This window comes from Periophthalmus magnuspinnatus, chromosome 15, assembly GCF_009829125.3.
Source record: "Periophthalmus magnuspinnatus isolate fPerMag1 chromosome 15, fPerMag1.2.pri, whole genome shotgun sequence".
Lineage (NCBI taxonomy): Eukaryota > Metazoa > Chordata > Actinopteri > Gobiiformes > Gobiidae > Periophthalmus > Periophthalmus magnuspinnatus.
Genome location: NC_047140.1, coordinates 9883378 through 9896008, shown reverse-complemented (window position 1 = coordinate 9896008; position 12631 = coordinate 9883378). Strand labels below are relative to the sequence as shown.

Genomic DNA, 12631 nt, shown 5'->3' with positions numbered 1-12631 from the left:
GGCTTTCTCCACATGTTGTTCCTCCTTCACTTTTCCCTCTGTGTTTGTAGGCACCACTTGAGCTCTGTGGTGTAGTGTCCGGATCAGTCCGAGTTTGTGCTGCAGTGGATGGTGTGAGTCAAACAGCAGGTATTGGTCAGTGTGTGTAGGCTTTCTGTAAATGTCTACCTTGAGTCCCCGGTCCTCTCCTTTTGTAACTGCACAATCTATGAAGGCCAGTTCGTTCTCTTTGGCTTCTTCCCGTGTGAACTTGATGTTTGGATCCACCGTATTAACATGAGCAGTAAAGGGCTCCAGATGCTGAATTTTGATTTTAGTCCAGTTGTCATCCACATATTGGTACTAATGTGTGGGTAGAGTACCTGGAAATGAGGCCAAAGCCTCCTATTCAAATTGTTCCATGTATAAGTTAACCATAATACTGGAGGCCGGTGAGCCCTTAAAGTACATTTTAAACAGGTACTTAAATACAGTATTTTTACTTAAGTAGATGTTTTCATGTGATACTTTTACTTAAGTAACACAAGTGGAGAGGATCATCCACCACTAATGCCAATACCAAACATTATCTTTGTCCAGTTAAACTTAAACCCAGCACCTTATATCTGTCCAAAGTGACCGTTTTATCCGCTGTAACGTCGTCTTTCATACTGTCTCCAAGAGATTCCAGATGTGACGTTGGGGCACTGGGAAATTCTCATAAACGTCTTCTTTAGGGTTAGCCTCATGACCTTTGGAGTTACATAATCCAGACAATAATGGCCAGTGCTCCGGGGTCAGGCGGGGGAGGATTCTCAGTCTCATTACATGGATGACCTACTACAAAAACACTATTACGGAACATTATGAGTCTTCTTGGATCATCGTCAAAAACAGCATGAGTTTTGTTTCACATTCTTGAATCCCTATAGTTTAAGGGTTTTTGTGTTTTTCTAATTCTGACCTGGTTTGGTGGATAGTATCTGTACTGAATATTTATCAGAGTTTTACATCAGTTAAGTGGCAGTTTGTGAAGAAAAATAGAAAAGTACAAGTTGGAAAATACAGGAAGTAGTGGTTAGTTAAAAAAAACAGCACCCGGCAACGTCACTGTTAGAGTCTCTACTTCCTGTATAATTTTTATCTCTTTTTCACTAAAATGAATAAATATTTAAAGATCAGACAGTGGACAGAGAGCTGCAGGTGAATGTCACTGACAACATGATAAACACTTCACAAATAAAATGAAAACTTCACCAGAGACACACTGTTTACAAAGAGTTTTCAGTGTCTCAAAGCTAATGTTAATTACACATAATAAATATTAAAACAACACCATAAACTAAAGTGTACGTATAAAAATAATTGGGTAGTCTTTATTTTAATCAGTTTAAGTTTGTAGGTTGTTTATTTTATGTTTTCATATTTTAATAAAACTGACTGTTAGCTTTGAGACACTGTGAGCTAGCTAGTGCACTGCTGTGTACAGAACCTATTTACACAAATGGAAAGCATATTTTTTGACAGTTTAAACACTGATCTAATAAAATAAAGGTGTTATAATCTATTTTTATTTGTGAAATCATAAAAATCATTGTGTAACTTTAGTCTTGACCCTTTTTAACATAATGGTTGCTAGGTGACATATCTTTACATATGTTATATCTGCTGCCCGTATTCAACCAGGAAGTGAAATTACAAACTTCCAAAACAAAAAATTACAAACTACAGCAGTGTCTGAATGTCTCCCCTGACCCCTCGCTGCTCTCTTTATCAGATTCACAGAGAGATTCATACATATAGCTCGCGCTGTTAAAAGCTCAAACTAAGGTAAACGGCTAACGCTAGCAATGGTTTATTTAAGAGTGTTTTATTCATAATCAGGATCGACAGTGTGATAAACCAGCACTTCTATCTGCTTCATGTTGTGTCCAGTTAAAGACCTGTCTCTGTCCACTGTTTTTTTTTTTTTTTTTTCTGACACGCAACGCATTGTGGTCTATATTTGATCAGTTTAGTAGCGACCACTGATGCCCACCACTTTTCAAAATGCATTGTGAGAAACTTTGAGTTCATTATTTTCTAACCAACTGGACATTTGGACACCGCTAAAAATGGCATCACCTCTAAATAGTGCCCCCTGTAGGAAATAGTGTGGAGGGAAACTAGGCAAGATTTAAAGTAAATTCTTAAATATAATCATGTTAACTATGGTTTAGAGAAATGAATAAGAATGGAGTTTGCTGTGTAACTTCAACAAATTCCGTCCAGTTTGGCTCTTTGGTTGCTATGATACTCGCGGTCGAAAATCCAAATATGGAACTTGTCTCCAAATTCGCCGCTATAACTGCTAGCATCGATGAGCTTCCTTTGACTGGAGCTGAACGCTATGGTTGACATCATACTCACTTAGCCCACTTCTTTATACAGTCATGGATCAGACTCATTATGGTGATTAGAGCGCCTCAAAGTGGTGAAGTGATGACACTGCAGTCCCTGTGAAGAGTCACTGTGCTGGAGGACTTGAACATGTGAACCATAGATTGGGATTTAGACTCAGACTTTTTCAATCCTGTACACATTAACCTCTTTAAAACTGCAGAGGGGGTGGCTAAGGGCTGTTTTTTTGCCTCTTAAAGGAACCGTACATAAGATTTTGGTTTAAATCCATCATCATGACCTCTCTGTGTCCCCAGATAAGAGATAAACATGTTCAAATCAAATATGGCTTTTACCGATGACAATTATAATGCTGATTTATTCTTAATTGCAAAAACATTGGGCAGGATGGACAAGTTTATGTTTATGTTTTGGTTTTCAAGGCGATTAGCCAATCAGAAAGCAGAATTTGCCTCACATGACCCTCTCATCAGAGCCAGATATTTCGAGCCAAAGTCCATTTATTAAAACTGCTGCTTTGAAATATTTCACTCTGATTTTCCCGCTCTTTTTCAAAGCAGCAGTTTCTTTCAAGACCATCAACAGAGGGTCCAGTTCTGGGCCCCTAAGACCTTGGGACCCGGAACATCAGACCCCTTTGTCACTCCCTGTCGACTCCCCTGGTTTCTTTCCCATAATGCTCAGGAGGATTTACAGTAGTACAGTTGAAATACAGTTGTCACTTGATATTGCTCATTTTCCCACTGCAGCTGACACTATACCACAGTATGATCAGCGTAATGCAGTTTTTCAGCCCTCCCACCCCTTTTTCTCCCAGAATGCATTGTGATTTATAGTATAGTACTGTTTACTGGCTCTTAATGTATAGCAAAGCCTTACAGTGTATGAGAATCCACAGGAGGACCCATTGTATGCAGTTCTCACATGGGGTGGACCTGTCACATGATGAAGACTAGGACTGGACCCTAACGCACACTACGCTAACTACACTACATGTTTGTAATTTTAAAGTCGCAGTACCTGTTTTTTTACTGCCTTTAAAACGTGAAAAACAGTTCAGAACTAGCTCATTTTAAACAGTTTGCAGTGGTCCCAACCTATTTCTCACTTACCTTATGCATTCTGAACATCCTAATTATTCACAGCGATGAGTTTATAAGTGCTTTTCACAACTCTAAGCTAACACTAAGCTAACTACAACTAACATGCTAACACGCGCTTCCTGATTATCGGATATTAAAAAGCTTCAGACAGTACATGGTGGACTTATTTTGACCTCAAGAGCTGCTTATAATATATCTTTAAAGGGTTAAAGACATATTTTGCTGTTACATAGGAAAAATCAGATACAGGACCTTTAATTATAAACTTTATATTATAATTTTGCATTTCTACAAAACAGCAATTGCCATATTACCAATTTTTTCATATGTCTCCGTCCTCATCTCAGGACTCGACTCGACAAACAATGAGGACTTGAATGTGACTTGGACTTGACTAAACCCTACATGAAATGAAATGTGCTCTGAGTGAGATCAGCCATGGAAAATTACCAGGAGGAAATTGTGCAATTACGTCGGCTTTGCTTGGCTCAGCCCTTATAGAAACACAGACTCCTGTAGCGTCTGTGCCAGAGGGGGAGATGTATGCTTTTGTTAGACCCAGGCAAGACATCTGACATATCACATTCATATCATTATGTCATTACCTGAACATTGTCTTAAGAAGATATTGTACAAAAAGCATAGACCGGTGTGCTGAGCTAAACCTGCTGAACCCACTCACTCAGCAATATATGTCTTTGTGACCATAGACAATAACGAAATTTAACAATAGTGCTAGCCAGGATGCTAATAGGTGTGAAATCACCCATTAGGGGCCTGAATGATTATGCTAAGTAGGACTCAGGCTCAGTGCACACTTAGTGTAGCTCAATAGACCCAGCCTACAAGCAGAAACTGTAAACAATATTTTTTTAGAGTTTCAGTGTAGTTAGCTCCTCCCTTCAGACAGATATAAGGCAGAGTCCACCAGTAATCTGACCAGAAATAAAGAAACAGCTTGGAGCAGTGAAATATCTTCACTCCAACAACTTTTTGTCCAGTCGACAGATTTTATATTTTTCTCTTACTATCTGGATGACGGAGGGATTACACAGATCATAGTCAGTATAAAGAGGTGGACTAAGTGAGTGTGACATCACACAGAGCATTCAGCTCCAGTCAAATGAAGCTCATCGAGGCAAGAGCAGTTATAGCAGTTTGGAATTTTGACCGTGAGTATCATAGCAACCAAAGAGCCAATCTGGAGCGAGACTGTTGAAGGTAACGCCCCTTCCAATTGGTGGTAGGGAGTGGGAACTTAGCAGTACTATCAATCAAACCTGTTGCTAACACTAGCAGGAGCGACCTCGGGGAAAGAAGGCACCTGATTTGTCTGATATTAATGCTCATATATTAAATCATGGACAAAATAGTGAAAAAAAAAAACCCAGGATTATGCAGAATGGTTAAAGACCAAAATGACAAGCCTGACAGCAGCAGTTACAGAGAGAGGGGCCACAGTTTTCTAATGTAAAGTTAATTGGAGTTAGAGTCAATGGAGCCCAGAGCGCACCCATGAGCATTTCCTATTTGGAACGTGGCGGCTAGCGCTTTCGGTATGTCCTGTCTATTTATATATACAGTCTATGGTTGGAAAACAAATAAACAGCAACATGGAACAAATGGACGTGGACAAAAGATATTTTGTTTTTACCCCCAGAAAAGTTCCACAGTGCACCACATGCTCTCTGTGTTTATCATACAATATCAACAAAGCCATGACGTCATGAACTCTGCACAGAAATCAGTTCAAATCATTGTGTGAAAATGTTGAGAACAGGTAAGCCATCTGCAACTTTAGAACAAATAAAACAAGAATCTTTGAAGTCATTGGTAAGTGCACGGGGACAGAGAGGAGCTCACGGATATGTGCTCTCTTCTAGCTAGCAGAGGAGCCAGGATGGTCTTCAGATGTTTTGGCCGAACATCTGAAGACCATCCTGGCTCCTCTGGTGGGCAACACGGAGCACCATATTGAGAACACAGCTGAATTTGTGAGCAAAATCAAGCATCTTCAATTTGATTCAGATGAGACCATGGTCTCATTTGATGTGACTTCTCTTTTCACTTGTATCCCCACATCAGTAGTGGTGGAGGCAGCAAAGAGGAGGCTACTGCAGGATACTAAGCTAGAAGAGAGAACTAAACTCACACCGGACCAAATCTGCAAACTGCTGGAAATTTGTCTCAATACCACATATTTCCAGTTTAGAGGAAACTTCTACAGGCAAATCCACGGCTGTGCCATGGGCTCACCTGTCTCTCCTATCATGGCTAATTTATACATGGAACAATTTGAACAGGAGGCTTTGGCCTCATTTCCAGGTACACCCCCCACACATTGGTTTCGATATGTGGATGACAACTGGACCAAAATCAAAATTCAAGATCTGGAGCCTTTTACTGCACATATTAATGCTGTGGATTCTAACATCAAGTTCACATCCTACAACGATTTGTCCAGTTGACAGATTTAACTTCATTGTTTGCTATGGATCAGACCTGGACGACTGACGGTCTACACAGACACGGTGTGACATGTACGATGTTAAGAAAAGTTTTATGACTATCAGCCAATGCAAACCAGCGTATATGCCACGAAAGAATGTTCTACAGGTGCCAAGAGAATGAATACTTATGTAATAATGATATAACATATAAAATCCACAACATTATATGTAGCATAACAACACAATCATTTAGTTAAGTTGAAATGAGCCTACTATACAGGATTGTCAAAAGCATAAAAAAATCTGATTTATCAACAGTAAACTAGATACTCATTTGAGCAAATATCAATACTAAAAAAATCACATTCACAGGACAGAAATGAACCTTTCCTGAATAGCTTTAAATCACATATGTCAAACTCAAGGCCCGGGGGCCAAATGTGGCCCTCCACATCATTTCATGTGACCCTTGACAGGGTAAACTTAAAGGTATGATGGTCTTAAAATGTAATTTTATCAGGAGATAAGCAGTTATACAACCAAGTTTTACATCTAGGCTAATGCATATGCAATATTTGTAACTTGAACAAGTAATAAATACAGAAACATTTAATTAACAAGTTTTAAAAAGTAGTTAGATTTATTTTACATCCGGCCCTTTGAAGGCAGCTATTTTACTGATGTGGCCCCCGGTGAAAATATGTTTGATACCCCTGCTTTAAATGGTAAATGGTCACATTTTATATAGTGCTTTTCCACCTTCAAGGCACTTAAAGTACTTTACATCATGGAAGCACTCACCCATTCACACACACATTCATACACCAGTGCATACAGACACTGGGGGTGAGGGGGTTAAGTGTCTAGCCCAAGGACACAACAACAGCATTCATCTGTGGGAGGTGGATTTGCACCACCAACCTGTGGATCAGTGGATCTGACAGCTCTACTAATGATGTTTATGTCGAGAGCAGATCAGTGGTCAGTTTGGATCAGTGGACAAACCCTTTAGAATGATCTTGAGCTGTATCAGAACAAGTATAAGACACATAGACTAGTATACACACATGGACCACTATGGAACCTACCTGGATGACCATTTATGACAATGAAAAACAAATTTAGCTGAGAGCAGGGAACTGTATAATTCTAGAGAGCTTTATAATTCAAATATTCTAATGAAGGTGTATGGAGTTTAAAACACAGTGGAACACTTCCTGTATTACCACATGACATCACAAAGTGGAACAGAGTGCTTTGTGTGTTACTCAGCCTAAATATGCAGCATTGGTGTGTTAAAATGAAACAATGAAACAAAACACAACTCCAGGTCTGTTTGTGATGAGGAAACATTATGACAGAGATGAGAGAATATGGACCCTTATCAGTTCTTTAATGCTGTGAAGTAAACACAACCTTTTTATAACAGAAGAGATATTTCATTTCTTAACTTCCCCTATTGGTTTTCAGAAATTAGAATGTGATGATGTCATACTTCTAGATGGGGTCAAGAGCCAGTTTTCCATAGGCTGCCCATGGCTCCAGAATGAGGAAAAGTTACGACCATTGCCATAAGTACAGTTAAGTCATACACTGTATAAAGAGGATTAAGTGAGTGTGACATCACCCATGAAGCTCATCGAGGCTAGAGCAGTTATAGGGACACATTTTGAGCAAAGTACAGACCATGAGTATCATAGCAACCAAAGAGCTAATCAAGAACCAAGGTTTTGAAGGTTTCTGTCTCCACCGCTAGTTTAGCAGGGAGTGGGCGCTTAGCAACGCTGTCAATCAAACCTGTTGCTAACTCAATTGTCCTCAAAATGGCACCATGTACGGGAAGCTGAAAATTATGAATTAGCTACCATATATTTTGCCATGAAATATCCAAAAGGTAAATTCACAAATGTTGAACTGGATTGTTTCTTTTAGTAACTAGACCCAAAAAATCACTAGACCTTCCCCACGTGCAGGCTGTTGAACAATATTGCCCTATAGAACGTCGTGATGTCATCTGAAAGCGCAGGCGTAGTACGAGTTCATTTTTTAAGCGGCGTGAGTTATACCCGGGATTACAGTAGCAGACTATAACTTATCTTTACGTCCGAGCGATATTCTTTACGCACGCGCTCCTGTGCTATTAATACAGCCTTTATCCCGCGTGTCCACCCCTCCCCCCTCCGCGCGCCCGACCTCCACGCGCACGCCAAGGTTACGCTACGTCCACGCGCGCCGCTCTGCTGTGCTCCACGCGGCGCGGCACCTTTCTGTCGTCTCTCGTCTGCTGCTTACGTCACCAGCCGCGCGTTTCATGTCTGCCGCCGCCTCTGCTCTGCGGCACAGACGGAGGAGAGGAGAGAGAGAGGAGAGAGTGAGGATATAGAGACAGGGAGGGAGAGGAGAGCGGGGATAGAGAGCGAGAGAGAGGGAGAGAGAGCGCAGAGGAGGGAGAGAAAGAGGAAGAGAGCGGGGACAGAGAGGGATAAGGGAGAGAGAGAGCGCGCAGAGTAACGAGAGAAAGAGGAGGGAGGGGGTAAAGAGAGAGAGAGGAGAGAGAGAGAGATAGACAGAGGAGAGGGGGAGGGTGCAGAGGAGCGAGAGAAAGAGGAGGAGAGCGGGGGTAAAGAGAGAGAGCGCAGAGGAGGGAGGGATGGAGGGAGGGGGAGCGCAGAGGAGTGAGAGAAAGGAGGGAGGGAGTAGAGAGAGGAAGGAGAGGGGGAGGGCGCAGAGGAGAGAGAAAGCGGAGGAGAGCGGGGGTAGAGAGAGAGAGAGAGAGAGCGCAGAGGAGGGAGGGATGGAGGGGAGTGAGAGAAAGAGGAGGAGCGGGGATCCAGAAACGGAGGAGGGAGGGGGAGCGCAGAGGAGAAAGAGGAGGAGAGCGGGGATAGAAAGAGGGAGGGAGAGAGAGAGAGAGAGAGAGAGAGAGGAGAGAGCGGTGGTAGAGAGAGAGAGATGGAGGGGAGGGCTTTGTGTTCTCTGTTTTCTGCCCTCTCCAGACGGCGCGGCAGGCACACGGACACGCTCTTCTCTCTCCCCGTTGTCGCCGCGGACGCTACGGCACAGCTCCATCATGGCTCTGAACATCCTCGGCGTGACCGTCATGATGTTCTTCTACCTGCTGGTGCTCGCCATCGGCATATGGGCCTCGGTCAAGTCCAAGAGGGAAGCCAAGAAGGGCCAGGGCGACAAGACCGAGATGGCTTTACTGGGGAACCGCGGCATTAACCTGGTAGTGGGCATCTTCACCATGACAGGCAAGTCACGGCACGTTTCCTCCGCCGCGAGCCCCATGCACGTGCGAGCGAGGGAGAGCGCGAGGGCTAACATCACCTGCGCGTGCCTTCCCCGTCTTTTCTGGTTTAATGGCGTTAGCATCGCCTTAATTACACGCGGTTTTAGCTAATAATTCCGCTATGTTCAACGCAAAGTGATTAACACGGGCTAGCGCATCACCTGGAGGCGCTGAAATTCCCCGGGTGAAGCAGTCCTCTATGGGATATCACGTTTTTTCTTTTCTTTTCCGTGTGATACTAGCTAAAGGGTTGAACTGGTGCCAAGCGGTGTTGCGCCCCGTGCCTATGGATTCATGTTACAGTCATATAGGGCCCAGTGTGTTGTAGCGTCACTGCTGCGGGCTGGAGGCTACTCAGCGGCTACTTTATGAGCTCAGCTGGGTGCTTTTGTGTCCAGCAGACTGTTAATCTTTTTCTAATGACGCTTGGATAATAAGGGAAAGGTCCTAGATCATGGGTGCCCTCTTAAAGACCTCTTAAAAAAACAGGGGACTAATTAGAAATACAGGGGTCAGGTTACAGTAGCCTAATTGAGTAGATAAACCAGGTATATCTACTTTAAGTGGGTGTTTAATCATTCATGTGTACTTATAGCTTAGTATAATTGAGTATAATTCTAGTAGAGTTGTCAAAAGAGTCAAAGAGAGAGATTAAAACTAGTAGCAAACTAGATATTCATTTACGCAAGCAAAATCACATTAACTGGACAAAACTTGACCTTTTCCAGTTTCAGTGTAAGACCACATGATAGAATAAAAAAAACTTCTTCTTTTGTGTTGAAAATTCCAATATTGCCTAAAAAAGGAGATTTTAAAATATTTTTGGTTATCAAAATCAGTATCAAGTATGGAGTCTATTTAATATTGAAATCAAGTTTGAAATTTTAGTACCATGAAAACACATGACACTTAGCTACGTAATTGTATTTGTATGAGTAGACCCTCACTCGTCCAGGTCTGATCCATAGCAAACGACAAAGTTAAATCTGTCAACTGGACAAATCGTTGATTCTCTGAAGTTTTTCAGACACACCTGCAGTGTAAGAAATGGTAACACCTTTCGGTGTTACCATTCCTTACACTGTGGGTGTGTGTGACAGTATGAAATTACTGTTATTTTCAAACCCACAAACACTTTAAGGCAAAAATTGGTTCACCCTAAGGACAAAACCCCGAGCCATGAGCAAAGTAATGTGGTCTACTCCATTCAGTGTAGTGAAGAGTGCAGTGAGTGTAACATTAGAGAAACTAAACAGCTGCTCTATAAGAGGATGTACCAACACCGGCGTGAGAGTTCCTCTGGACCCCAGTCCGCCGTGCATCTCCATCTCAAAGACACTAACCACTCCTTTGAAGATAGTGAAGTTCAGATCTTAGCCAGAGAAAAGGAATGCTTTGAGAGAGGAGTTAAAGAAGCTATATTTGTTAGAAAAGAGAATCCTTCCTTAAACAGAAATGGGGGCCTGAGACATAACCTCTCCCCCATCTACAACTCCATCCTCAGACCCAGAACAATGAGAACAATAGCAGGGTCGTTAAGGGCTCAATAGGGTAGTCTCAGCTGAAACTGGAGACAATAGCTGTTTACAGTTTCAGTGTAGTTAGCCCCTCCTCTCAGACATATATAAGGCAGTGTCCACCAGCAATCTGACCAGAACTGAAGAAGCGGCTTGGATGAGCAGCAAAACGTCTTCACTCCTACAACGATTTGTCCAGTTGACAGATTTAACTTCGTTGTTTGCTACGTAATTGTAATGATCTACATTTGAAATCATACAAGTTAGTGAGTATCCTACAGCTGAAGGCTGGATATCCCGATGTCTTTGCTCCTTTTATATAGATCTACCTAACAAATACTGGGACTGATTCACCCGCTCTGATTGGCTAGGGCTTAAAGAACATTCAAATTGTGATTAAACTAATTAATTAAGCTTTAAATTGTAGGTTTGGTGTAAAAGACTGATGTAAAATTAGTCTTGAACTGCGTAAAAATTAGCCTAACTATTAACCTGGTATTTTTCAGGTATAGTTAATTGACTTAAAAATCCTAGATTACACAAAACTGACTCTTGTGCACTTTAAACCATGTTAAAACCATGTTGTTACCTAATCAAAAACACACCTGAAGCTGTGTTTTGTTTCGTTCACACATTTGAGTTTGAGTAACCCTTTATTATTAGTCTGTCTACACCTTCGAAGCTCAAAATCCTCTGTTGCACCTTGTGATGTCATGTTGTGGTAGCTTTCTTTTTACCTTTAGTTCAGTTGAGATTGGAAATTCCAGGGCTGAAATCATCTAAATGATTCTAGTGAAGGTGTATGGAGTTTAAAAACACAGTGTCTGTGTTGTGTTTTGTTTCATTGTCTGTGTGTTAAACATGTGTGAATGAAACAAAACACAACCCCAGGTCTGTTTTTGATGAGGAAACAACAGAGATGAGAAAATAGTGTAATATGGCTCTTTAAGTACAGATTTGGCAGTCATACTTGTACTTGTAATTGAGTACATTTTGCCATGTACTTTTACTTTTAAGTACTCTCCACCTCTACACATAACTGGTCTCTAGGCTAGTCCTCATACAGGCCAGGTTAAGTTCTGGTTTAGTTCTATTTTCGACCTAGGAAGTCCACCAGTCCGTCCCCCTTTTACTCCTCCCAATGTTAGTCTCTGAAGTATTAAAACTAGAAAAGGACGGTAGCAAAATAAGGGTCAGTTATCAGATTATATCCGATATATTGTTAATAAAAATATTCACTGTTAGCTGAATCCTTATTTGAAATCACAAATCAAACTGAAATATTTATCAGCAAATATGCAAAAATGCAAAATTAGACTTTTATTTGTCCCTCTGGCTTATTTGTCCCATTGTATCCATAGGCATGGACATAGCTAACCTGTTAGCCATCTCGCTCCAAATAGGAAGTGATCATGGGCGCATTTCCAGCTCCATTGACTCTGGCTCCAATTCACTTTACATTGTAAAATTGTCGCCCTGCTGTCAGGCTCATTAGTTTGGTCTTAAAATGTTCACATTAACCCGCTCTACAAGATCCTGATGTTTTTATTTCATCAGAATTCCTAAAATGGAACTCTTCTCTAAATTAGCCCCTACAACTGCAGCTTCAATGAACTTCATTTAGCTGGAACTGAACACTATGGGTCACACTCACTTACTCCAGTCTATGATTGTGTTGCATAATGAATCCCACTTTGCAGCTTTGGTTAGCTGGTGCTTTGTTGGTCTAGACTTGATCCTGTTGAAGACCTTAGTTAATCCTGATCTCGTCCGTGTGCCTGAGTGTGGGTTTATAGTTTGTCAAGTCCTGGTGGCAAATGTTGTCTCATGTGGAACATTTTGAAAACGACTCAAGTGTGTGGGCTTCCTCTGGAGCTTGCATATCTTTTG

At 41.6% G+C, this 12631-nt stretch overlaps 1 protein-coding gene across 1 annotated transcript in view; it reads left to right on the top strand.

The window, feature by feature from the left end:
* The first annotated feature begins 8932 nt into the window (after window positions 1-8932).
* The window catches only part of LOC117382756 (high-affinity choline transporter 1-like), a 62374-nt gene continuing 58675 nt past the window's right edge, over window positions 8933-12631 (top strand). Inside the window, exon 1 of the mRNA XM_033979992.2 lies at window positions 8933-9186. Coding sequence (XP_033835883.1) covers window positions 9003-9186 — 184 coding nt within the window. The 5' untranslated portion in view covers window positions 8933-9002. The remainder of the gene's footprint in view (window positions 9187-12631) is intronic.